Source organism: Chionomys nivalis, chromosome 1, assembly GCF_950005125.1.
Source record: "Chionomys nivalis chromosome 1, mChiNiv1.1, whole genome shotgun sequence".
Lineage (NCBI taxonomy): Eukaryota > Metazoa > Chordata > Mammalia > Rodentia > Cricetidae > Chionomys > Chionomys nivalis.
Genome location: NC_080086.1, coordinates 134635951 through 134662990, shown reverse-complemented (window position 1 = coordinate 134662990; position 27040 = coordinate 134635951). Strand labels below are relative to the sequence as shown.

At 37.5% G+C, this 27040-nt stretch overlaps 1 protein-coding gene across 2 annotated transcripts; it reads left to right on the top strand.

Moving 5' to 3' along the window:
* Positions 1–275: 275 nt before the first annotated feature.
* Positions 276–26907, top strand: Spdya (speedy/RINGO cell cycle regulator family member A). Of its 2 annotated transcripts, none has more exons than XM_057787041.1 (6): positions 276–507; positions 2170–2228; positions 5648–5733; positions 11206–11377; positions 17647–17944; positions 26819–26907. In XM_057787041.1, the coding sequence occupies exons 1-6, from the start codon at positions 276–278 to the stop codon at positions 26905–26907; spliced, it is 936 nt and encodes a 311-aa protein (XP_057643024.1). The 2 variants fall into 2 exon arrangements, with proteins under 2 accessions (XP_057643024.1, XP_057643014.1); XM_057787031.1 differs by having other exon boundaries at positions 26816–26907.
* The last annotated feature ends 133 nt before the right edge of the window (positions 26908–27040 follow it).

Sequence of the window (27040 nt, the reverse complement as noted above, 5' to 3'; positions counted from 1 at the left end):
AAAATAAGCAAGTTTCAGATTTGATTTTAAGTTCCAGATTAACCAAGGCAAAATGAACAAGAGGGAGTATGTCATTACCCAAGGAGGCATAGCATTTCTGAGCACTGTAAGAACAATTTCTAATATGACTTAATATTACAAATAACATTTTAATAGCAAGATCAACATTTTGTATGATTACATATGGTAGTATCCAGCTAGTTTTTATATAGAAATGAATGGATGTGATCAATAATTTTGTATTTTTATTTTTGTAGGAATCTTGGGAAGCCACAATGCGGCACAATCAGATGTGTTGTGAGACACCACCTACTGTCACTGTTCATGTAAAATCAGGTTCTAATCGGTCACATCAAACTAAAAAGCCTATCAATCTGAAGCGTCCTATTTTCAAAGATAGTTGGCAAGCATCTGAAAAAAATGCACATAGTAACAAATCTAAGCGGCCCAAAGGACCCTGTCTAATTATACAACGCCAGGAAATGACTGCTTTCTTTAAACTATTTGGTAGGTGTAAGACATTTTAATAGTGTAAGTACTGAAGAATCCTAGTGTAAATCTCTTTTGTCAGGTTTTTACAATGTAGTGTTTATACCAGCCAAGAAAAGGAGCCCTGGTTTTGCAGTTGCAAGGTAGACAATAGAATAAGAGATAGTGTAGGTGTTTCCTGATAAGGACTCAGATCACAGCACAGTCTAATAGTGGTGCCCAGCAGACCCTCCTTGACTATAGAGGAAGTCTATATGCTTGCCTGCAAACTTGGTAAGATGTAAAGAATATCAGAGCTAAAAGATGAGATAAATATATAAGGAATGTAAAGAGAAGTTAAAGATTTCTCCAATCAGAATCTAGAATGTTAACACGATCCCATTGCTCCTTTGTAAGAAGACAGCAAAATGATTGCCCACAAACCTTTCTTTACTCTCTCTTACTCCTTGCCACCTTTGTGTTAGAAAGGGTCCCATGTACGCCCAGGCTAGCCTTAAACTTTTTATGTACTTAAGGATAACCTTGTGTTTTTAATCCTTCTGCCCTCACCTACCAAATGCTCAGATTAGAGGCAAGCAAAATATCCGTTTTGTTGGTCATCTCCAGTCCTTACCCCACAAGGTTTTTGAGTACTCTTAATTGGACATAAGAAAACACCTGATTCCACCATTTCAGGTAACTTATGAAATAGAAACAGAATTTAAAAACAAATTAATTCCAGAAAATAAAGTTATTCTTAGAAGTTTCCAAATATCAATTACAATAATGCAATTCATAACATACAAAATGAATAAAAAGAACCTTTTGCTTTGTTACTAAAACAAAGGGGATTTTCCTAGATTAAATTCTAATAGTTTTCAACATATTTTGAGATTATCTATTTTAATGCTTTCAAATCAAAACAAGTTTTTTTTTTTAAATTTACTTTTTGGATGTTGCTTTTTGTTGTGTTTTTGTTTTGAGACAGAGTCTCGTCAAGTAACTCTGGCTGGCCTGGAGTAGAACTTGAATTCACAGAGACTTGCCTGCCTCTGTTTCCCAAGTGCTGGGATCAAAGGCTTGCACCACCACTCTGTGGTAGATATTATTCTTCAAGATTTTGTTGATCTTTTTATTCTAAAAATCGGTTTTCTCAAAATTAAATGTTAATTATAAATCCAAGTAAAACTTGAAGTTATTTATATAGACATATTTATATTTTTATTTGAGTAATAAGTAGACTAGAGAGGAAATAGGGGAAAGGGTCCAAAATGAAAAATACCCAAATGAATAATACCCAAAATGAAAAAAGGTGAAAGTAATTAGGAAAAGTGATACACTTAGAACAATATTAAGCTTTTATTTATTAGGAGATTAATTATCTTACTTCAGATTCCATTTCTGCCTCTTACAATGTACTCTGCAAAAGAAGAAAGCTGGAGTTTCCCAACATGCTGTTGGATGCTCAAAAATGAAACATTATTCACTTTTAAAGTTGAGTATATATATATAGTAAGGCAAATCAGATGGGAAATGGATAGTCATTGCAATAATAAATTTACTTTTAAAACTGACAACTAAACCTTAGTAACCATTTTTGCTTAATTTCCAAACATCACTTTATAATGTCCCAATACAGAAATTATCCCTTCAAAAGAAAACATTTTAAAGAAAATAAGTCATAGTTACCTTTTGTTGTAGATGACGACTTAATTCAAGATTTCTTGTGGATGGATTGCTGTTGTAAAATTGCAGACAAGGTAAACTGGAAACAGTATAATCATAAGCTATCGTTGTGTTACTAGATCATTAAAATTTTTGATACCCAATAAGAATTTTCTCCTTCATTATGTTTAGAAAAATAGCCTATGTCTTTCCTTCAGAGCAGAATTCTTTGGTCATATTTAGCGTGTGTGTGTGTGTGTGTGTGTGTGTGTGTGTGTGTGTTTGACAGTGACAACATGTATGCCGTAGCCGTTGTGTTGAGGTCAGAAGACAATTTACAGAGTTGTTTCTCTTTTTCCACCATGACAGCATGTGCCTTTACCCACTGGTCCATTCTACTGGTTCCCAAAGCAGATTTTTTAAACTTAATTTTTACCAAATCTATTTGGAAACAATACGCAATGCTTTGGTGGCAGGGTTCGGGGTAGGGAGTGGGGGTGGAGGGCAAGGATACATTCTCATTCCAGCCCAGCCTGACCTCAAACTCGTAAATTCACAATCACCTTACCTCAGCCTCCTAAGACATGTATCACTGTGGTCAGCTAGATTCAATTCATTTGGTTAGAGTTACTACTTTTTTTTTTTTTTAAAGTAGACCAAGAAGAAGAATTACTACCTTTAATTGGTATGGAGAAAAGTTCTTGAGACTCACTCCATTAAGGCAATCTTCTATAAGTTTGAATATTTTATAAGTAATTCAGACCAAAAGTTCCAATTATCTTTTTAATCAATTTTATTACTATAATTCAAGAGGCATTAAATTGCGGCATATAATTTCTAATAGCATAAATAACCTCTTATTCCATGATGGCTTCCTTACTGCTGGGTAACAACCACAGATTAGCGACTGTGACATATTTTGAAAAACACTAGACAAGTGAAAATTGAGAATTTTTCTACAGAGCAAATGGCTTGAGGGGTGAAAAAATGGCTTAGCAGTTAGTAGAGCACTTGGTGCTCTTCCAGAGGATCCAGAGGTTTCTTCTACCCACATCTGGCTGCTTGCAACTCCTGTAACTCCAGCTCTGGGCGGGTGCATGAGTGCACACACACACACACACACACACACATTCCAACATGACACAATTAAAAGTATATTTAAAATAATGGGTCATTCTCTTTTGGGTTAGTATACAAAGAAATCAGTTTCATTGTGATATTATCATATGTGTGTATCATTCATTATACTTTTTTTTCCTGAGACATGGGCTTAACTATGTAACACTAGCTGTCCTAAAACTTCCTTTGTAGACTTGAACTCAAAGATTAAAAGCATGTACCCAGATGCCCATCTACTTTATTCTTATTCATATCTCTCATTCCCCACCCCTTAGTTTAACATGTTCTTCAGTTAAATATCATATTCTATAAACAGTTTAGTTTATTAGAACAGCGATGGTTTATGCTCTTTTATGGATACATTTCAATATTTGTTTCTATACTTTTGAGTAAGCTGAAGAGTTGCCATTTTACTTTTGTAAATACCAATTTAGACTGAGCAGTCATATATTAAGTTCAGTAACAGTTAAAATATAAATCAATAGATAAAGGAAAGTATAGAAGATTAGTTTATGATTTAAGTCTAAGAATTGAAATGAAGGCCTTTGTTTCATACTTAAATTGCCAAAGATAAAAAAAGTTTTCGAAGTTTTTTTTTTTTTTTTTTTTTTTTAATTTGGGAGGCTGGAGAAATGGTTGAGTGGGTTAAGAGGACTTCCTGTTCTTTCAGAGGACCTGAGTTCAGTTTCCAGCCCGGTACTGAGTGACTCATAACTGATCGTAGCTCCAGTTCCAGGTGATCTGATGACTTCTGGTCTTTTCAGGCATCTGCACTCATATGCACACAAGCACACACACACACAATTAAAAGCTAAAATATTTTTTAAAATAAAATTATTTTGGAAAGTTGTTTTTAGAAACTTTATGTGTTTGGGTGATCAGTTTGTTTGTATGTGTGTTCACCATTTGCATGCTTTGAGGGTCAGAAAATGGTGTCCGATCCCCAAGATCTGGAGTCACAGACAGTTGTGAGTCTCCATATGGGTGCTAAGAATCAAACTCCGGGTCCTCTGGAAGAATAGACAGCGCTGTTAATGGCTGAGGCATCTCTGCAGCCTCTGGAAACTAATTTAGAAAAACTAAAGCACACACAACTTAAAGACCTTCCGTGTGGCTCTTAAAAGTACAGCCATCATCAACGTGGCCATTCTTTCTTTTAACCCTTCTTCCTAGGAATGTAAATTATTTTGAGGTAAATCTGAGGCATGCTAACTTTTTGTTGTTGTTGTTTTTTGAAACAGTGTTTCTCTGTGTAGCCCTGGCTGTCCTCAAAGTCACTGAGATCTGCCTGCCTCTGTCTCACAAGTACTAGGATTACACGTGCCAACACCACTGCCTGGCACATGCTAACATTTTATCACAAACATTTGATGTGAGGTTGCCAGGATACATACATACTACACCAACTGCTAAAGGTGCCTGATGCCAATCCTGAGTTGATCCCAGGATTCACATGGTGGAAGAGAGAATGGAATGGGCTTCCATCATTTGTTCTCTGATTGCTTCATCTGGATGGTGGCCTGACACATGACACACACTGCAAAATAAATAAATAAATAAATAAATAAATAAATAAATAAATAAATAAATATGTGTGTGTGTGTGTAAAAATAAACTATGTCTCCAAAAATGTAATCTTTAAAACAATCGCAATGTCAGTTTTCAAATAAACAGTAATATACCCAAATCCTCAGTTTCTATAGTTGTGATAAACAGTACAGTTTAGGTGCTTTAATGCTGGTGGACAGCAGGGGGCAGTGTTTGAAAAGTAACTAACCCAGAACACTTGACATTATTTCAGGAATCCTTTACTTAGAAATTAAGGGAACCCTTGGAATTATCTTCTTGTACAATGCCCCCACTAGATAATAAATAAGTATGAAAGATAAAAATTCATATTTTAACTTGTTTCAAATTTAAACCATTAGATCTTGGCATACATTCTAATAGGATAATTGTGTGTATTTGTGATATTGCATTTAAAATGTGTTTTCTCAATGAAACTAAGTCTTGCTATTCTAATTTCTGAAGTTATTTAGAAGTTATCCTTACATATTATATTTTAGAGTAACTATTGGTGAATCTAGGTGAAAGATGTTTGGTTACTCATTGAACTATTTCAACTTCTCTATAAGTTTGAAATTTAAGTTAGAAAAAAATGGAATTTTAATTTTAGAATGCATAAGCTATAATAAGATTTGGAAATACACCTAGCTAAATATAATAAATTATCAGTAACTCTCACATATTCAAGTGGATTAATTACAGGAGAAAAAAATAAGTGCTCAGGTGATTGCATAAAGATTAATAATGCCTTAAAGTTTAGTTTACTATTTTATAGCAGTTGTATTACAGAAAACAAACCACTAATATTAATTTCTAACTTTTCTTATAGTATCTTTTGGCTATGACCTTTGTTTATTTCAAGAGAGCTAAATTTACTATAAATGAGCATACCAGGATAAATTTCTTTATTGCTCTGTAAGTATGCTTTCTACTTAAATGAATTTTATTGGTGATTTATAATTTAAAGCAGAAACATTAAATTTTTGTGGATATTGTTAATAGGCCTTCTTGTGTATGAAAACTGCATATATTTTACTTTAGTAGGATAGTTTTATGTTCTTTTCCCTCTCTTATTACATACCGGAGATTTATTGTTCACCACCCCACTTCAGGTTGTATTGTGTCTTCTACATTTTTCACAGTGCTCTCATATAAATTTCGCCAATTCTCTCTCTTCCTCTCCCATCCCCCACTAGTTTTTGTTGTTGTTGTTGCTTTGTGGTTGTGGGTTTTGGTTTTGTGGGGTTTTTATTTTTGAGACAGGATTTCTTTTTGCAACAGCTCTGACTGTCCTGGAGCTCACTCCATAGATAAGGCTGGCCTGGAACTCAAGAGATCCACCTGCCTCTCTCTTCCAAGTTTGGTAAAGGCATGCATGCACCACCACTGTACAGCGTGGATATGTTCCTTGTAAGTCTATATCTAAAAGATAGAAATTATTCGTTCTGCCGGGCGGTGGTGGCGCACACCTTTAATCCCAGCACTTGGGAGGCAGAGGCAGGCGGATCTCTGTGAGTTCGAGACCAGCCTGGTCTACAAGAGCTAGTTCCAGGACAGGCTCCAAAACCACAGAGAAACCCTGTCTCGAAAAACCAAAAAAAAAAATTATTCATTTTTAATACTTTTGTGTTCACTGATGGTCTCATCAAACACTGAATGTTGTTTATTCTCCAGATTTTCTGGTGATAGCACATTAATTAATGATAGCCTTATTATCTGTTAAGTTGTTTTAATGATGTGGTTTTCCAATTCATAGGTTGTAATTTAGTAAGGAAAAGTACAATTTCAGGGCTGGGGATATAACTTAATGGTGGAATATTTGTCTGGTATGTACAAAACCCTGGAGTCAGGCCTCAGCAGTGCTTTAGAATAAAGGGAAAAGGTTAAATTTAAGAATACATCTTGGGGGGCGGGGGAAAAAAAAGAATACATCCTGGGTCAGGTGGTGGTGGTGCACGCCTTTAATCCCAGCACTTGGGAGGCAGAGGCAGGTGGATCTCTGTGAGTTTGAGGAAGGGAGTTCTAGGATAGCCGGGACTTAAACAGAGAAACCCTGTCTCAAAAAAACATTTAAAAAAAAAAGAAGAAAAAAGAATTCATTTTGGTTTCAGGACAGTCAGGGCTGTTACACAGAAAAACTCTGACTCAAAATAAACAAATAAAAAAAATACATAATATATTTTGAAAGTTGTGGTGTTCGAGGAAGTAGCGTGGTTTCCCTGGTATGCAGGATGCCCTGGTTTCAATTACTAGTAAACCTCCCCCACAGCAAAAAGAAAAAGAAAAAAGAAATAAAAAGACAAAGACTTTTACCCTCTCCATGGATACAGCAATGCAGCTGGAATGTACATGCATAATTTTAAGTGTTAAAGTAGGAACTGTATACTGAGCCATTTCAGTATTGGGGGCTGGAGAGATTGGCTCAGTGGTTTAAGCACAACCACCTGTAACTCCAGTTCCAGGGAGCCTGGCACTCTCTTCTGGCCTCTGGGCATTAGCACACACATAGCTCACATACAGGCAGGCAAAACACTGAAACACATAGAAACAAATCTGAAAAAAAGACATTGGCATGCCACAATAGCTCTCAGCATCGAGGAAGAAGTTTGTGCTCAAAGTCTGTTTAGAATCAGAATTTTTAAAGAAATCAAACCAGAGGAGCATTATCTATGCATTAATTAGAGAGACACTTCCTGGATGTAGGAAAATGTGATGGTTGCTAAACTGGAAGAATTTAATAGTAATAGCTAACACTGAGTATTATTTGTCAGCTGCCACAGCTTATATATTTATACATTTAGTTTTATTACGAAATGTATTCTTTTTTTTTTGTTATTGTTTGTTTTTTTTTTCCAGACAGGATTTCCCTGGCTGTCCTAGAATTCACTTTGTAGACCAGGCTGGCCTCTGCCTCTGAGTTAAATGAAATGCATTTCTTATTCCTTATGTGGAAACAGAATTTAGGAAGATAAAGCACTTTGCAAGATCACAGAAGTTAGTAAGGAAGCCAGGTGTTGTAGTACACACCTATATTCCCAACATTTAGGAAGCTAAGGCTGGAGAATCATGAGTTTGAGAGCAGCCTGACCTCAAGAAAAAAACAAACAAAAGGAGCAGAGTTGCTGAGGTGCAAATTCATGTATTATGATATTTCCAAGAGCCAGAGTCAGCCTTGACACTGTTAAATTGCAATTTATGTGTTTCAGTATTTTATTTTCATATAATATCATACATATTCTGTAATTTTCTTCACCTGACAATTAAAGATAAACCAAAAATGACTTTAGTGCAAATCTAGGTAAAGGTCTGAAACTGAATGTTTCTCTTGTTTTGTGGTAATAACCATTAAAGGGCAATTAACTTTTACTATGTAGTAATCTTTTAAGATTGCACTGAAGATTGTATTATATTTGAAGTAGCATGAATTATAATTTCCATCTTGTGTCTGATCATGTTTTTAAGCTAATTCAATATTTCTTTTTTATTAAGCATGTTTTGTTAGTCAGTTTTAAAGCTTGTATTTTGTATGTAGTCATGTAATGTTTCCTTATTATAGTCTTGTAACACCCTGAATTTCATTTTCTTTTCTTATTTTTTTAAAGATGTATTTATTTATTATGAATACAGTGTTCACCCTGCATGTATGCATCCAAGCCAGAAGAGGGCACCAGATCTTATTACAGGTGGTTGTGAGCCACCATGTGGTTGCTGGGAATTGAACTCAGGACCTCTGGAAGAACAGCCAGTGCTCGTAAAAATAAGCCATCTCTCCAGCCCTCTTTTCTTATCTTTTAAAATCTTTTGAGATAAGGTATTTGTAGCCTAGGTGGGCCCCAAACTCCCTGTGTAGCCAAGAATCTTGAACTGATTCTCCTTTCTTTGCCTTTCAAATGCTGAGATCGCAGGTGCCGGGAACTGAAGCCAGGTCCTCTGTAAGAGCCTCTCCAGCTCCAAGACAGTTGTTTTTATATTCTATCTTGACGTTGGGATTTGCTTCTCATGGTGTTTTGTTTCCTTGTGTGTTTTGTAATGTTTTTGTTGTTAAAGCTTGTGGAGCTTGCATTGCTTCTGATTGGAAATCTGCCCCATCCTTAACTTTATTCCTGTATTAATTTCTTATGCTCTTCCTTCCTTCCTTCTTTCCTTCCTTCCTTCCTTCCTTCCTTCCTTCCTTCCTTCCTTCCTTCCTTCCTTCCTTCCTTCCTTCCTCCCTCCCTCCCTCCCTCCCTCCCTCCCTCCCTCCCTCCCTCCCTCCTTCCTTCCTTCCTTCCTTCCTTCCTTTCTTTTTTTCTTTTTTACCAGGGTCTCAAGTAGTCCAGGCTGGACTCATACTTACTACATAGCTGAGGATAGTTTTGGATTCCTGATTCTTCTGTCTCAACCTCTCAAGTACTAGGATTACAGATGTGTGACAACATTCTAGTTTAATGTGTCTCTTTTTGTCTGTTTTTAAGTTTTTATCATCGCTTTTGAACAGCTTGGTTAGGATGTACCATGGTATAACTTTTTTGTGATTTCTTGTTTCTTATTCATTACATTTCTTTATATATTTGTAGGTTTTCTGTTTTGTTTTGGGTGTTTTTTGTTTCGTTTTTATTGGAGAGATATTTTGTTGTTGGTTTGTGAGGGGTTGTTGTTTCCTTTTTTGCTTTTTCAAGACAGGGTTTTTGTGTATGTGTGTGTGTAGCTCTGACTGTCCTGGTGCATTGTAGACCAGGCTAGCCTTGCATTCAGAGATCCACCTGCCTCTGCCTTCTGAGTGTTGGAATTAAAGGCATGTACTATCATTGCCTGGCTGCAGGTTTATAATTTTTGTCAAATTTTTATAAAGGGTCTCCTATAGTCCAGGTTGGACTCAAACTTTCTCTATAGCTAAGGATATCCTTGAACTTCTGATCTTTCTGCATCTACCTCTCAAGGGCTGTAATTATAGGTATGTGCCATATACCTATTTATGCAGTGCTGGGGACCAAGCCCAGAGGCTCCTGCATGCTGTGTGAACATTGTAACAGCTTACATTTCTAGCCCCATTTTCTTCAAACTTTGGGAAAATTCATCTATTTCATCAATAGTTTGTGTCTACCTGCCATTTTTCAGATCCCAAGTTCACTTTTAATTCATTTCTTGAAGTTTTCACACATTTAACTCATGTTCTATTTCTGACTTTTAATTTTTATCTTTATATTCCAGTTTGGGTAGATTCTATTACTGTACCTTTAATTGACAAATCTCTTCTCCAGTACTCAATCTTCCATTAATCTAGTTCAGTGCTTTTCATCCTACACATTGTGGTTTTCATCTCTATAAGTACAGTTTCATGCATCTCCTTTTTGAGCATATAGAATAGTTATAGTTGTTTTGTGCCCCGGCTTGACTTGAGAAGGTGTGCCTTCCTATAGTTTGCAACCAGGGCTGGCTCTCCTTCCACCTGTAGCTATGCCCTACTGGGTCACTTATATGCTTCGATAGAGCTTTGACAAATAAGGCAGGGCTGAGAACGAGACAGAGATGATATGGCCCATAATCCCCAAATACCTACAGTACAGATACAGTTTGTATAACTAACTGGCATGGTGGCGCACACCTTTAATTCCAGCATTTGGGAGGCAGAGGCAAGCAGATCTCTGTGAGTTTGAGGCCAGCCTGGCCTCCATAGAGAGACCATTTGTTGCTAGTTAGATGTGGGCCTGCACTCACACATACCAGGGCCAAAGAGGAGGCAAATATGGTCTTAGATTCCAGAGGGGAAGTGGGAACCAAAAAGGAAAAAAAAAGAATATAGTTGTTTTGATGTCCTTTTATGTATCAGTTTACTTTTGGATTGGTTTTGATTAGTCAGTTTTTCTCTTTATCATGATTTTTGTTTTTCTGCTTCTTTGTATGTCTGCTTCCCCTCAAGTATATGGCAAAATACCGACTTCCAAATGTGTGTGAAGGACCTGTCTGAAGTTGCCCTAAAGAAAGACAACCCAAAGATAGCCCAAAGAGTGGCTCACAGTCGTTCATCTAGAACGATAAACATAGCTGTTCTCAGGCAGGCAGACACTACAGTCCCTGGAGTAGTAAGGGGATGCTCTAGAAAGTCTTGTCTGGAGTCAGCTGATTAGCTCCAGACTGAACATGCCACAGATTCACCTTAGAAGTCAGAAAAACTTCAGACTGTTTCAAGGTAACTTACTGCATCTCAGAACAAAGGTCAAAATTTATAGGAATACAGAAAGACCTAGAAGATGCAACAATTATATCACTATTTTTATTATGTACTTTAGATATGAATACCCTTCATGTGTTGATAAGTCATTTGTATTTCTTTTTTTGTTTTGTTTTGTTTTCTGTTGTTATTGCCCTTATCCATTTCCTTCTTGGGTTGTTGATCCTCTTTGTTAGGTACCTGGCTAATACAGTTGAAGAAGATGAAGAAGAAGCCAAGTATGAAATTTTTCCATGGGCTTTAGGGAAAAACTGGAGAAAACTGTTCCCTAATTTCTTAAAGTTAAGGGACCAGCTCTGGGACAGGATTGACTATAGGGCTATTGTGAGCAGGCGGTGCTGTGAAGAGGTAAGGATTTAAGAACACCTTTTATTTATAATCTTTGTTTACCTAATTTTCCTTGGTTTATTTTGCTTTCTTATTTGGGATAGAGTCCAGAAAGTAACCCAGCCTGGCTTGGAATTCATAGTCCTATTTTGTCCTCTTCAGTTTTGGAATACAAGTATATAGTGCAGTCTGTCCTGCCCACCCCACTTTGGTTTTTAATGCTCTTTCTCTCTCTGTCTTTGTACATGCACAGAGATCATTAACCTCAGTCACTATTATGAATGTATGAGTATATTCTTTTTCTGTATGAATTTTATCAGTTATTAAAATTTGTCATTTCCTTTTTTTTAGAGCAAACTACTTCTATACTGTTCTTATTGTAGTGTTCCCTTCCTGTCTAAAAGATCACTATGCCAGCAAGGGGTTTGTGGACATATTAAAGAATCTTATTCAAGATTATTATAAAATTAGGAAACTAGAGCTGAATAATAATTTCCACTAAAGTATATGATCAAGTTTTCAACATTGAGGCCAAGAGTGTGGTGTATAATTTAAATTTATTTAAAATTATACCTCTTTTCACAAAGAATACATTTTTCATTTTAAAATTTTTAAATTTAATTTGAGACAATTTGAGACAGGGTCTCTCTCTATATAGCTCTGGCTGTCCTGGAAAATCCTATGTAGAGATCAGTCTACCTTTGTCCTAGAAATGGGACTAAAGGTATGCATCACCATGCTTAGCATATTGTTTTCTTAATGTTGTATTTTAGTAAGATAAGTGATTTTATTTATAAATAAGGTTTCTTCCTGGTTTGTTTTCTATTTTTTTTTTTTGACAAATGGTTTCTCTGTGTAACAGCCCTGACTGTCCTGGAATTTGATTTATAGACCAGGCTGGGATCACAGGCATGTACCACCACTGCCCAACCCTGTACATATGCAAGGATTCAGAAATAAAAGAGGACAGGAAATAACAGAAAGATTATATAGCAGGCTAAGACTCTACAAGGTTAAATTCAATGGGAAAGATGAAAAGTTACATATATGAGGCCTCTAAAATTAATTCATTGTCATTCAAACTGAACTCAATCCAGTTATAAGGTATTGAAAGAATCCTGTAACTTATTTTTATGTCTCTATTTCTTGCATGTATTTTTTATGTCTCTACTTGGGTCAAGTGGATAAACAGTAAATGTTGTGGTCCGTTCCTATAATCTCAGTACTCAGGAGGCTCAAGCAGGAGGATCTCAAATTCAATGTCAACCTGGACTGTACAGTGAGACCCTGACTCAAAAGAAAGAAATAAATGGCAATCTGCATAGCTGTTTGCCTTGAGAGTGACAGAAGGCCATATTTGAACATTATAATTTTCCACGTATATACTACTCTGCTTCTATTCTGTTCTTTTCCATTCTCTTTGAAACTATTATATAAAACCTTTCCTCTGTCCAGCAGAGCTGTGTCACGGCCTCCTGATAGCCTTGTGTTGACAAAACATAGGACAGATTTTAGGTTCTAGTCCTCAACCTAGCAGCAGTGTGGCATACTTACTTCTCTGATGTACTGTGTTCATGTGGTTTTCCGAGTCAGTTCCCTTTCTCTCATCAGCCTTATTAAGGTGCCCCAGAGCTCAGTCCTGGGACCATTCTTGCCTCCATTGGAATTAACTTAGTAAATGATCTTGTTTATTCTTAAGCCGTTAGCTCAGAACTGGAGAGATAGCTCAGCAGTTAGAACCACTTCCTCATCATCCAGAAGACCAGAGTTCAGTTCTGGCACCCATATCTGGCAGCTCACAACCACCTACAGCTCTGACTCCTAGGAATCTGACACACTCTTCTGGTGCCACAGGCATGTGCATGTGCAGATACACATACAAATTAAGATATTTTCTAGGAGACTTTAACATAAAGATCTAAAGGTCATGTGTAATGACTTCCCACTGTTCTCTCTATGGCATCTAGCTGCCATATAAACACAATGGTGATTTAGAAGATTCATCTATATCTTATTATCTTGGGAACTAAGAAGTATAACTATTCTTTCCATTTCTCAGGTTTAAAAATGTGGTTAAATTATGACCTGTCTTTCTGTTACTTCTGTTAAAAAAAAAACATGTATTCCCCTTTTAAGTAATATTGAGATTTGTAATTTGTTTCTCTTTTCTTTTCTTTTCTTTTCTTTTCTTTTCTTTGCCTTCCTTCCTTCCTTCCTTCCTTCCTTCCTTGCTTGCTTGCTTGCTTCCTTCCTTCTTTCCTTTCTTTCCTTCTCTCTCTGGAAAGAGCCAAACTTGCTATAGTTTAGGAACTAGAAGTGGAAGTGAACTAGAACTGGAAGTGAAGCCAGTGTTAGAATGTTACAAAATTATAGTTGTTGTGACTTAGTAATAAGTTGGCTAGAGCATATTTGGGAAAGCAAATCATTGGTTTCAGATCTGTATAACAGGAAGAATGTTGGATTCTCTAATGTAATAAGAAAGGAAAGAGAATCAAACTGGTTTATTGAAAAGTTAAGGAATTTGGTATTTAAACATAGGAATTTAGGGTAATAACTGGATAAAAAGAAGCTAAGGAGAATCACCACATAGAAATGATGCTTAAAGCTTAGAAAAAATTTTAATTGCATAGGTCTTTTATCTTCTTGGTTAAGTTTATTCCAAGGTTTTTTTAAAATTATTTATTTCATGTGCATTGGTATTTTGCCTGTGTGAGGGTTTCAAGTCTTCTGGAACTGGAGTTATAGACAGTTCTGAGCTGCTGGGAATTGAACCCAGGTCCTCTAGAAGAGCGGTCACTACTCTTAACCACTAAGCCATCTCTCCAGCCCCTCCAAGATTTGTTTGTTTTGAGGAAGTTGTGAATAAGATTGTCTTTCTGGTTTCTTTCTTTCTTTCTTTCTTTCTTTCTTTCTTTCTTTCTTTCTTTCTTTCTTTCTTCCTTTCTTTTAAAAATATTTATTTATTTATTATGTATACAATGTTCTGTCTGTGTGTATGCCTACAGGCCAGAAGAGGGCACCAGACCTCATTACAGATGGTTGTGAGCCACCATGTGGTTGCTGGGAATTGAACTCAGGACCTTTGGAAGAGCAGGCAATGCTCTTAACCGCTGAGCCATCTCTCCAGCCCCCTGTCTTTCTGGTTGCTTGCTCAACATGTTTGTTATTGGTATATAGGAAGACTACTGATTTTTCTATGTTTTATTAATATATACTGCCAAATTGCTGAAAGTGTTTATCAGATCTAAGGGTTTTCTGGTGGAATCTTGGGATTGTGGACTTTATGTATGAAACTAAATCATCTAAAAATAAGGATACTTTGACTTCTTTTCATACTTTTATCTTTTTTACTTTCGTTTCTTGTCTTACTATTCTGTAGACCTCAAAAACACCAATACCACATTTTTCTCTATTTTGTGCATCTTACATTTTTATAGAGATGTATCAAACCATATATGTACAGCTGACATGACATGACACCACTATGACGATGGCTGGGCATAGTGGTACACAACTTTAGTGCCAGTACATGGGAGGCAAAGGCAGGTGGATCTCTGTGACTTTGAGGCCGTCAGTCTACATAAAGAGACACTGTCTCAAATAATAACTAATAATAAGTAAAATGGATTTTAAAAAGAAAGTAAAAGCAGCAAAAGTATAAAGGAAACTAAAAGGGAGGGTAAGGCACAAAAGAGTGAGGGCAACAAGATGTGGGGAATATGCTTTAAAGTACATACATACTCGCATGAAAATGGCATCATGTCACCCAGTGTAAAAAAATTATGTTAAATGAGGTAAAGATTCAAGGTGAAAACAACCCTCACAGTCTTTGAGAGCCTATCAGTCGTGGCTGTAATCACCACACATGAATTACCTCTCAGCTAGGAAGTAGCAGATGAGGGGACCAATGAAGCACAGAGAGGGTGCCTAGCTTCTCTGAGGACACACAGATCAAAAGTCATACTAGGACAAAAGAAGAGAATATTCTAGACATGAAAAAGTGCTGAGGAAAAGACATTCACTAAAAACAAAAGAAATAAACTGGGTGGTGGTGGCGCACACTTTTAATCCCAGCATTGGGAGGTAGAGGAGGACGATCTCTGTGAGTTTGAGACCAGCCTGGTCTACAGAGTGAGTTCCAGGACAGCTCCAACACTACACAGAGAAACCCTGTCTAAAAAAGAAAGAAAGAAAGAAAGAAAGAAAGAAAGAAAGAAAGAAAGAAAGAAAGAAAGAAAGAAAGAAAGAAAGAATTTTGGGGGAGTCCCGTTTGGTGGTATTGTGCCTGTTTAATTTGCATGAAGCACTGGGTTCAATCCCCAAAAATACAATCGTAATAGTTATCTAATATTCTATTTCCTCACCTTAGGAAGTTTTGTACAATTAACATTCTCATTTGCTTCTAGTTTTCTTTTATGTATGGAACTTTATACACACCACCACCATTTGCTGAGTAAACTAATCTAGCAATATTTTATTTTCCTAGCAAGAGTTCTTATCAAACAAAATTATACACCTTATATATACACCCCTAGAACTGAGCTCCTCCGCTGCTGCCTTCCCTTGTCCTTCCTAGGCCCCCAATATAACTCTGAAATTTTAAAAATTTTTGAACATTTTAGAAAAATCACTAGGTTAAGCCACTACTGTGGCCTGTCTGGCTCTCATTTTAGTATTATTCTAATTCTCACTTACTGTGGGTCATTGATAACTGAAGCTAAAGGTTTTGAATTAAAACTCATTGATGTTTTGAATTTCATGAAGTTGGCATAGTAATCTTTTCCTTATCTCAATGTCTTAAATGGCTATCACTTTCCAGCTGCTTACTATGTGGTAAAGATTTTACATATATAATATTGAATCTCAAAACAATCTTTGGGGTAGTTAGCACTCCCATTTTTATCAATGAAGTAAGTGAACCTCAGAGAGGTTAAATAACTTGCTCTGTTACATACAGTCAGCAATTGGTAGAGCCAGGACAAGAAAGTCTACAACTAAATAAAGTTCATGCTTTATTTAATAAACCTATGACAATGCCTGATAGGTCTTTTTAAATAATTTATTTTATTTTATTTACATTGGTGTTGTGTCTGCATGTATGTCAGTGTCAAATCTTGCAGTCACAGACAGTTGTGAGCTGCCATGTGGGTACTGGGAATTGAACTCAAGTCCTCTGGAAGACTGGCCAATGCTCTTAACCACTGAGGCTCTGATGGTGAGGCCTTAAGTGCTTTATAAAATGCATTCTTTCCTCACCACAACCTTCTAAAAATACACTTTTGCTGTTATCGCTGTGTAACAAATAAGGAAACTAAGGAACAAAGAAATTAATTTATGTTTTTGTTTTTATACCACAACCTTTGATATAACTGCAAATATTTAAAAATTAACCTAACAAACATAGGAGGCTAACTTTTTAACCTAACACACTCAGAAGTTAAGAATTATGTAATGTTTTAGACAAACTACATTATCTCTCATATACTTAGAAATAATTGGAATTTTAAAAATAAATGTCCTAGCCGGTATCTAATTGTTGACAGATACATATACCTTTTCCTGGCACTCAGGACAAACTGGCAGATCTCTAAGTTTGAGGACAGCCAGGGCTATATAGAGAGATTCTGTCTCAAAAAACTGATTAAATAAATAAATATCCACTTAAAAGATTTCTTCATTTTTTTAAAAGATTTATTTATTTATTTGTTTGTTTGTTTATTATGTATATATACATTCTGCCTCCATGTATGCCTGCAAGCCAGAAGAGGGCACCAGATATCATTACAGATGGTTGTAAGCCACCATGTGATTGCTGGGAATTGAACTCAGGATCTCTGGAAGAGCAGCCAGTGCTCTCTCTTAACCACTGAGCCATCTCTCCAGCCCAAGGTTTCTTCCTTTTTATTATCTTCTTGAACTAATTTAGATCCTTGCCAGTTATAATATTAAAGATCCAAGAAGCCACTCTTCAGAAATGCCGCTGTAGAAACTCTAAACTTGGTAACCTAAGTGTTCTTATTGTTTGTTTTTTGATACAGGGTTTCTTTGCATAGTCTTTGCTGTCCTTTGCTCTGTAGACCAGGCTGGCCTCGAACTCACAGAGATCTGCCTGCCTCTGCCACCAGAGTGCTGGGATTCAAGGTGTGAGCCACCACCGCCTGGCTCCAGTCTTTTTTTCCTTTCTTTTGTTTTTTAATCTGTTTTAGAAAAAGATGCTCTTGAAGTACAATTTCTGTACTTTACTCAGTTTTATACTTTTATTAAATTCTAAAGTAACCATTTCACTATAGGTTATGGCCATTGCACCAACCCATTACATCTGGCAACGAGAGCGCTCTGTGCATCACAGTGGAGCTATTAGGAACTACAACAGAGATGAAGTTCATCTGCCCCGGGGTCCTAGTGCCACACCAGTAGACTGTTTACTGTGTGGTAAAAAAGGAAGATATATGAGATTGGGACTGTCTTCATCGTCATCTTCATCCAGTGACACAGTAGAGCTAATGGAAAAACACTCTCAGGAATTACACAATTCATTATCAGTGGACATGATAGGTGAACCTTCTCAAGCCAATAGCTATTCTCAAGGTATGCTTTAATGGTAAAATAAATTAAACCAATGCATGCTATTTATCTAGTCAGGGATGCAAACGTTTCATAACTGAGTTAAATTAGTATTGAAAGTTTTCCCTCTTTGAGTTACCACTTTTTATTCTCTGTCTATACCTGTTTTGTGGTAGTGTATAGACACTAAAAGGGTTTTGACATATATTAAGATGAAACTCAGTATTTTGTGAGGGTATTAGCGCTCCAAGTATTAGGACTTGAAGGGTTTCTATGAAATGTATGTTTTATTTAAAAATGATTTCAAGAAAATAAATTTACTTGTAATCCCCACCCAATTATTGGTTTCTTCTATATACTTTTCTATTTCTAACAAAAGTAGACTATATAAAGGCTAGCCTTTTATTATTTAGTATAAATCATTTCCCCATGTCATTTAGTCTTATTGTGATATGTTATGCCTTAATATTTGTTGTGAGGAGGCCACTTGTTGGTTCCTGGCTGCTTGGCAGCTCAGACCCAAAATAACCACAGAGAAACTATATTATTAGAACACTGCTTGGCCCATTAGCTCTAGCTTCTTATTGGCTAACACTTATATCTTAATTTAACCCATTTCTAGTAATCTGTGTGTCGCCACGTGGCTGTGGCTTACCAGGTAAAGTTCCCAGTATCGTCTGTCTCCAGAGGGGCTTCATGGCTTCTCTCTGACTCTGCCTCCTTTCTCCCAGCATTCAGTTTAGTTTTCCCTGCCTAACTCTGTTCCCCTATAGCTCTGCTATAGGCCCAAAGCACTTCCTTTATTAATCAATGTTATTCACAGCATACAGATGGGAATCCCACATCAAATTTATTTGCATATTTCATTTTTGTTGAGATCTAATGCTTACTTAGAACAATGATATATCAACTAGAAAATATTAGCCAGAAATGTATCATAACTTTCAAATTATTTTTTTAAAGATATATATATTGTGTATACAGTATTCTGCTTGCAAGCATGCCTTCAAGCCAGAAGAGGGCACCAGATCTCATTATAGATGGTTGTGAGCCACCATGTGGTTGCTGGGCATTGACTCAGGACCTTTAGAAGAGCAGGCAGTGCTCTTACCACTGAGCCATCTCTCCAGCCCCTCAAATTATTTTTATATGTAGCATTTCTCTGGCATTTCTTTTCTAGATTTGAAACAGTACTAGAATACTCTGTAATAGGATCCTGTTTCTCTCATTTGAAATATTTCTTGTTTTCCCTTCTATCCTGAAAAAAAAAAAACACACACACACACACAACCTCAGAATTTTACTGGTTTATTTTTACCATATTTCTATGAGAAGGACAATAACTACTGAAGCTTTTCTTTACTAAAGAGGAAACTAAACTCTAGTCCTTTGACAGTAGAGGTTGAACCTTAGTTCCTGTTTCTTTCTTTGGACACAGAATTTACTTAACAAATTTTATTGACAGTATAGTTTCTTGCTTTTCAACATCTCCAAGTACACTCATTATTGTCATACCCATATTTTACATTAAGTAGGGCTGATCAGTTATAAAGTAAGAATTGATCATCCCTCTCCTATCTTCCAGGGCTCTTTTACTTTTACATTCTTTGATCCTCAGAATAGGTAAGGTTTATTGGATACTTAAATGTCCCAGGCAATACAGAAAACCCCTAACATTCATAATGCACTACCATTGGAGGTTAAGTATTGTTATCTCCACTTGGCAAATAAGGAAAACCGAGACTTCTGTTAATTTGCCCAAGATTGGTAGAGTAATATTTGAAACCCCAGTCACCTGAATTCCTACCTAGTATGCTCTATGGGCCTTTGATGAAATCTTGCTTTTAGCAGTGAAAATAAGCTGGTGGCAGAAGCCTTTAAGAAGATTGCTAAAGCAGAGGTGGAAATATCAAGAACCAAGTTCCTTCTGAAATGCTTGTGGAGTGAGTTGGGAGCAAATTCTAATAATTTGAACAGGTATCTACAGAAAGCAGAAGAGGAACTGCTGTGTTTTCAGACTAGTGCTGTAGATCTCACTGGAGCATACTCTACTCAAGGCGTTGACAGTCCCACTGTGAGACTGGAGCGAGGCAGGAAGAAAGGCACGCTGCCCGTCACTGCGCTCAAAAAGCTGGAGGCAGGGGACATGGCAGTGGGTAAAGACTGCTAGAGAGAGAGAGAGTAAACATAATTTTTAAATTTTTAAAACAAGTCTTTGAGACATTATGGACGAAACAGGGCAGGGAGTTGTGGAAGGATTGTGCTTGTTTGCTGATGAAATCCCAGTTTAGGATTTATAGGTCTTCTTTGTTGGTTTGTTTTTGTTTTTGAGGCAGAGTTCTCTGTGTAACTCTGGATATCCTGAAACTCCCTCTGTAGACCAAGCTCTGTAGACCAAGCTGGCCTTGAACTCAAGAGTTCCACCTGCCTCTGCCTCCGGAGTACTGGGATTAAAGGTGTGTGCCACCATGGTCTGGCTGTGAATCTTAAGGTTAACTCTAAAAACCTTTGATAATATCAGAGAGCAAGTGATACAACGAAAAAATATTTCTGGGTATGGTGCCAATGTCTTGTGATCTCAGCACTTAGGAGGTTAAAGTAGGAGGACTGCAAGTTGGAAGCCACAGTGGTTTCCCATCAAAAGGGGGAGGTGGAGGTGGTGAGCACTCAAGCGATGTCTCAGGGATGAAAAGCACCTCCCACTCTTCCAGAGGCCTCCAATTTGATTCCAGCACCCACATGGTGGCTCATAACTATAACACAAGTCTCAGGGTACCTGATGTCTTTTTCTGGCCTTTACAGATACCACAATGGTTATACACAGACATACATGTAGGACACATGTACATGCAGGCAAAACGCCTATATACATCAAAGTTAATAAAATTTAAAAACCAAATCATCAGGAACAACAAAAACCCCTATTAGATGGAAAGATATAAAATATTGATCACATATATATTTAATCAGTAAAAAAGTCTGCATTCATTTTTCTGGGCTTCACAGAATGTGAAGTAACTAGGGATGAAGTATACAATATTGTAGGAGTCATAGCATTTCCAAGAGTAGGGTCGGTCTCACCTGCCTTAGCAGCTGCTCACGTTTATAGTGTCCTCTGCTAACAAAACATTTCCCCTACAGTCTACATAATGCTGGAGTCACTTGATGGTTTATATATAGTCATAAAATATTCATTCCAAGTCGGGCAGTGGTGGCGGACATGCCTTTGACCCCAGCACTTGGGAGGCAGAGCCAGGTGGATCTGAGTTCAAGGCCAACCTGGTCTACAGAGTGAGTTTCAGGACAGCGAAGGATACACAGAGAAACCCTGTCTCGAAACCAACAAAACCTTTCAAGAGAGACATAGGAGTTGACGTTGGCTCCAGGTTTTTAAGCTATGGTTTATTGTAGATAGTGATCAGTACACCTTTCAAACAAAAGAAAGCAACTTTCTTCCATCTATCCTAACTTGCTTTTCCCCCTTTCTTCCTTTCTCTTTTTCTTCTTTTAAGACATAGTTTCATTGTGTAACACTGGGTGACTCAAACTCAATACATAGATCCAGACTGGCCTCAAACTTACAGAGATCCACCTGCCTCTGGGATTACAAGTATGCAATACCATGGCTAAATTTGTTTGATTTTTAAATAACATGTACCAGAAAGCAATTTTAACACAAAAAACTACCAATAATATACTAGTCCTTTATACTAATCACATTTAAAAGCCCAATCGCCCAAGAAGTTTTGAAGTGGTTTTGTAATATTCATTTTACTGCTGGAAAATCTCAGAAAAGTCACACTATTACCAGCTAAAGCAACAAACAGCAACAGAAATAAGGGGTTCAACTCTAAATATGCAACTTTTGAAAAAAAATATCGTATGTGTATGAGTGTTTTGCTTGCATGTGTATCTCCTTACCATGTGAGTACAATGCTCATGGAGGCTGGAAGAAGACATAGGATCCCTCAGAACTGAAGTTACATATGTTTGTGAGCCACCATGTAGGTGCTGGGAATTGAACCCAGGTCCTCTGGAAGAATGGCCTAAGGTTTGTAACCACTGAGTCATTTCTACAGACCCTACTTTTCTGTTTTTGCTGGTTTTGTTTTTGGTGTTGGTGTTTGAATCCAGGGCCTTATATAAGCTATACTCATGTTCTTACATTTAGGTTATGCCTCCAAACCCTGTAGCCCATTTTATATTAAACTATCTCTGCTACTGTTTACGCAGCTTGAAGCCCCAAGGCATCTAAGCTAGTCCAAAACGCACATGAACTGTCTGCAAACTTGAGGTTTTAAAATAAAAACAATGGGGAAAAATAACCAAATAATTTTCTTAAAAATAAATCAACTTGGGCTGGAGAGATGGCTCAGAGGTCCTGAGTTCAATTCCCAGCAACCACATAGTGGCTCACAACCATCTATACTGAGATCTGGCGCCCTCCTCTAGTGTGCGGGCATACATCGAGGCAGAATGTTGTATACATAATAAATAAATAAATCTAAAAAAAAAACGAAACAAGCCAATATTAAAAAAATAAATAAATCAACTTGGGGCTGGAGAGATGGCTCAGTGGTTAAGAGCACTGATTGTTCTTCTAAAGGACCCAATTCTCAGCGTCCAGATGGCAGCTTACAGCTGTCTGTAATTCCAAGATCTGGACTACACACAAGCAAAGGAATACTTGCAAGCAAAACACCAATGTACATAAAATAAAAAAAATCAACTTTAGAACTTCACTTTTTCTTAAATTGTTATATGTGTTCTGGATACAGTCACCTGTGTTTAAAATCTTTCCACTGTGTCAGGCGGTGGTGGCACACACCTGTAATCCCAGCACTTGGGAAGTAGAGGCTGGCAGATCTCTGTGAGTTTGAGGAGGTCAGTCTGGTCTACAAAGCAAGTTTCAGGACAGCTAGGACTGTTACACAGAGAAACCCTATCTTGACAAACAAACAAAAATCTTTGCATTTAACAAAGATATAATCAGGGATAAAGATATGGCTCAGTGGATGAGCATATGTTTGGCAAGCACTGAACACTCGGTTCAAGGCCCAGGCCAAAAATAAACAGAGCAAGGCACATGGATTAATAATGTGATCAGGGCTATGCTATATAACCAACATTTAGGAGCACAAAATATTACAGAATTATAAACCCAAAACTCTGCAGGTTGAAGGAGAATTACTGTAGGTTCTAAGCTAGCCAAAGCTCTAGAGAATCGTATCTTCAAAAACAGGCTACAGAATTCTCTCTGTAGAATGAGAACGTTGGTAAAAGATTTTCAGAACAAGTAACGAATGAACAGGACATTGAATTTTTAGTCCTGCTTTTCCAGGGACCGGCAAACATAAGGGACAGAGTGGAATGACAGATAGGAATTTGAAAATACAATGTCTTGCACTGAATCAGTAGCTAACCTGGTTCTTTCTTTGCTGTATTTTTATACCTGTCCCCTTTAATTCCTAACCACATATGCATTACTATAACTAAGTTAGATGAAATGATGCATGATCCAGTGTAACTTAAAGCCACCAGCAAATTTACTGACCATTTACTGGATAGGAAAGTTAGGGTAAGGCCTCTAGAAATCAACTGGAAGACAGTTCTGAACCAGATCTCTTAAGATTTGAGCATGATACATGAGGGTCAGACATAGACACAAAAAACTATCATGAAGCCGGGCGGTGGTGGCGCACGCCTTTAATCCCAGCACTCGGGAGGCAGAGGCAGGCGGATCTCTGTGAGTTCGAGACCAGCCTGGTCTACAGAGCTAGTTCCAGGACAGGCTCCAAAGCCACAGAGAAACCCTGTCTTGAAAAAACCAAAAAAAAAAAAAAAAAAAAAAAAACTATCATGAAGCTAGGCATGGTGGCACACACTTATAACCTCATCACTTTGGATGTGGAGTGGATCAGGAATTCAAGGTCATCATCAGTTTGAGGTCAGTCTGAGTTACGTGAGAGCCTGTCTCAAAAAAAATGAAAAGGAAAGGAAGGAGAAAGAAAGTTAACATTAGTTAGCATTTGTCCTAGCATGCTTATAATCCTAGTACCTAGATGCTGAGACATGAAGATCATGTGTTCAAGGCTAGTCTGAGCTACACAGGGAGTGAGATCCTGACAGAGCTGGGGATGGCATCTGGGCCATAAATAGAATGCAAACATAATGAAAGAAGGGTTGGAGAAAGGTTTTAAACTGGAGCTTGATGAACTATTTGAAAACAAATGCTAATTTGTTTATCATTCAATTCAAAATTAAGATGGATACAATGATAGAGAGATATTGTTCAAATATCCATTGGACATATGCTAATATGCTAAGCAGAAACTAAGATCACTTAGTTTGAAATGAAAAAGGTTAAGCAACAGGCTGTTCATTTGCCTTTAATCCGATTCCTTCTCCATGTAGTCACGTAGGTGTCCTGACACTTATAGGACATCAAAACTCTAGTTACTCTAGAGACAGACCTCAGTCAGTACTTTAATGCAGCCAGAATGATTTTTCCACACAAAAATCTAAGCCTGTTACCCTAAAGTTACTTCAGTGGCACCTCAGTTTTTTGTTTTTAAGATAGCCAAATTTGGGTTGGAGATGCAGCTCAGTTGACAGAGTATTTGGTTAGCCTTCACTGACCATAGGATTTGATCCCCAGAATTACATAATAAAGGCACAGTAATTCACACCAGTATTATCAGCACTTAGGAGGCAGAGGCAGGAGAATCAGAAGTTCAAGGCGTCAACCTCAGCTACATACTGAGCTTGGGCCAACTCCTTAGAAGGCCTCTAAGATCCCACATAGCCTGATCCCGATACCAAGCTCTTTCTCATCCTCCTGCCTCTACCTCCCCATTCCCCACTTTCATAGCCCTCTTTCTCTCTCTGGACCCCTTCTTTAGAACATATCCACCTCTTAATTCCATGTCTTTAAAAAAATATTTTATTTTGAGATAGGATCTTACTATGTTACTCTAGGTGTCCTAAAGCTTGCTATATAGAGCGCTGGCCTTGAACTCACAGAGATCCAATTGTCCCTGCCACCTGGGTGCTAGGATTAAAGGTATATTCCATCATACTCAGCTTTGTTTGTTTGTTTGTTGTTGTTGTTGTTAAAGTAACCCGCCAAGTTTAATTAGGGTTGCTTACATGTTCGTTTGCTAGAGCAAGGGCACCTTACCAGTGGCTACTCTACTGAAGAAAAATGGCTCCCCTCTCCCATCTATGCTAGAATGTTGATGGGGTTGATCTTATGCAGGCAAACACGGCTGTTGCGGGTTTCTTAGCACAATGTCATTTCCCGAAGTGTTTTATAGCACTTCTCTCTATCGTTTGGCTCTTACATCCTTTCCCTCTCTGTCTGAATTGCAAGTGTGTATAATACACAGATGTCCCGTTTAGGGCTAAGCACCAGTCACTGACTCTCAGCACTTTGACCAGTTATGAATTTATTCATTAACCACTGTCCACCACAAAAGGCCTCTATGACCAAGGTTGAGAGCAGCACTAATCTAGGGGTATAATGTTAAATGTTTAGAAAGCAGCACGGCATCATGTCCACTTAGCAAAATACGGAAGTAGGTTCCCCTCTAAAGCTAGTGGCCTCCTCAGCTACAGGCATGAATGTACTATATATATATAACCCAAGTCAGCCTGGAGCCCATGACAGTTCTACTTCAGCATCAGAATTAATGAAAAACATCAATGATGGCAGAAATATACTGTAGGAATGTGAACTAGGAATAGGGATTATTCGTAGGTACCAGTTATATGAATTCTGATGTTATTTTAACCTGGTTAAAAGGATTCTGTCTGAAACACTGTCTTGAAAAACAAACAAACAAGCAAAATTCTGTCTATGGTAGCTCACATCTGTCATTCCAGAGTTCAGGAGACTGGAGCAGGAGGGATGCCATTAGTTCCAGAACACTCTGAGCTATAGTAAGGTCAGCCTAGGTTGTAGAATGAGACTCTAGAGAGAAAGGCAGAAGGATCAGAGTTCAAGGCCACCCTGAATACTTGAGACCTTGTCTTTAAGACCCAGAGGAATAGAAACCAAATAAACAAAGAGAATTATGTCTTGAGGGTGTACTCCATTAATAGTGAATTTAAGATGTACCAGGCTCAAGGTCCTGGTGTCAATTCCTAGAAACAAAAGCAACAATGTTACATCTTTATTATAATTTTTAAGATTATATCATTCCCATGGGTTCTTCCTCAGTTCTTCCTATTTATTACAGTCCTGTTCTCCTTTTGTTTATGTTTTGTGGCTTTCTGGAGATTGCCTACCACCTCTTGAGGCAGGCTCTTTCATTGTTTTTGCTGCTGCGCCAAGCACTCTAGGTTAGCTGACCAACCAGCAAGCTCCCAGGTGAATCTCCTGTTTCTACCTCCCATATTGCTATAGGAGTGTTGGTATTACAGGTGTCCACTACTTCTGCATCCAGCTTTTTCTACTCCCCATCCCACCTCCCAAGTCAGGGTTTCTCTGTGTAACAGTCCTGGCTGTCCTGGAACTCACTTTGTAGACTGAGCTGGCCTGAAGCTCAAAAAGATCTGCCTGCCTCTGCCTCCTAAGAGCTGGGATTAAAGGCTTATGCCACCACTGCTTGGCTCATTATTACTTTAAAGTTCCAACAAACAATTAAAATATGTACTAGGACCTTTAGTCCCAGCACTTGGGAGGAAGAGGCAGTTGGTCTTTTTTTTTTTTTTGAGGTAGGGCCTCTTGTATCTTAATCCTCTTGCCTTTTCCTCAACAAAATCTGAGATTAAAAGCATAATCACCACTCCCAAATTGAGACTCTGTTTCAAAAATAAAGTAAAAAATATTTAAAAATATATAAATTTTTGTCTTAAAATACAATTTACCTTAAAATGCATATTTTATTTCAGTAGCCAATGACCATCAATCAAACAAAGAAAAGGAAACTAATTTTATGAAGAAAGACAGAGTTATGGAGTGGTTTACAGGAAGTGAAGAATGACGTGGCTCAACTAAAGCAACCTGGAATTAACTACAGAATATCAAAATAAATGCAAGACAATGTCAAAATGGGACAGATACCCAGTTGTACAATATTCTTTAGCTTCTGTTATTCTTCAAACATGTGTAAAAGT

Coding starts and splice junctions, on each gene's coding strand:
- Spdya (XM_057787031.1), top strand. CDS start 276: ATGCGGCACAATCAGATGTGTTGTGAGACACCACCTACTGTCACTGTT. Junction 2,229..5,647: donor GTTGTAAAATTGCAGACAAG/GTAAACTGGAAA, acceptor CTTTTCTTATAG/TATCTTTTGGCTATGACCTT. Junction 17,945..26,815: donor AGCCAATAGCTATTCTCAAG/GTATGCTTTAAT, acceptor ATTTTATTTCAG/TAGCCAATGACCATCAATCA.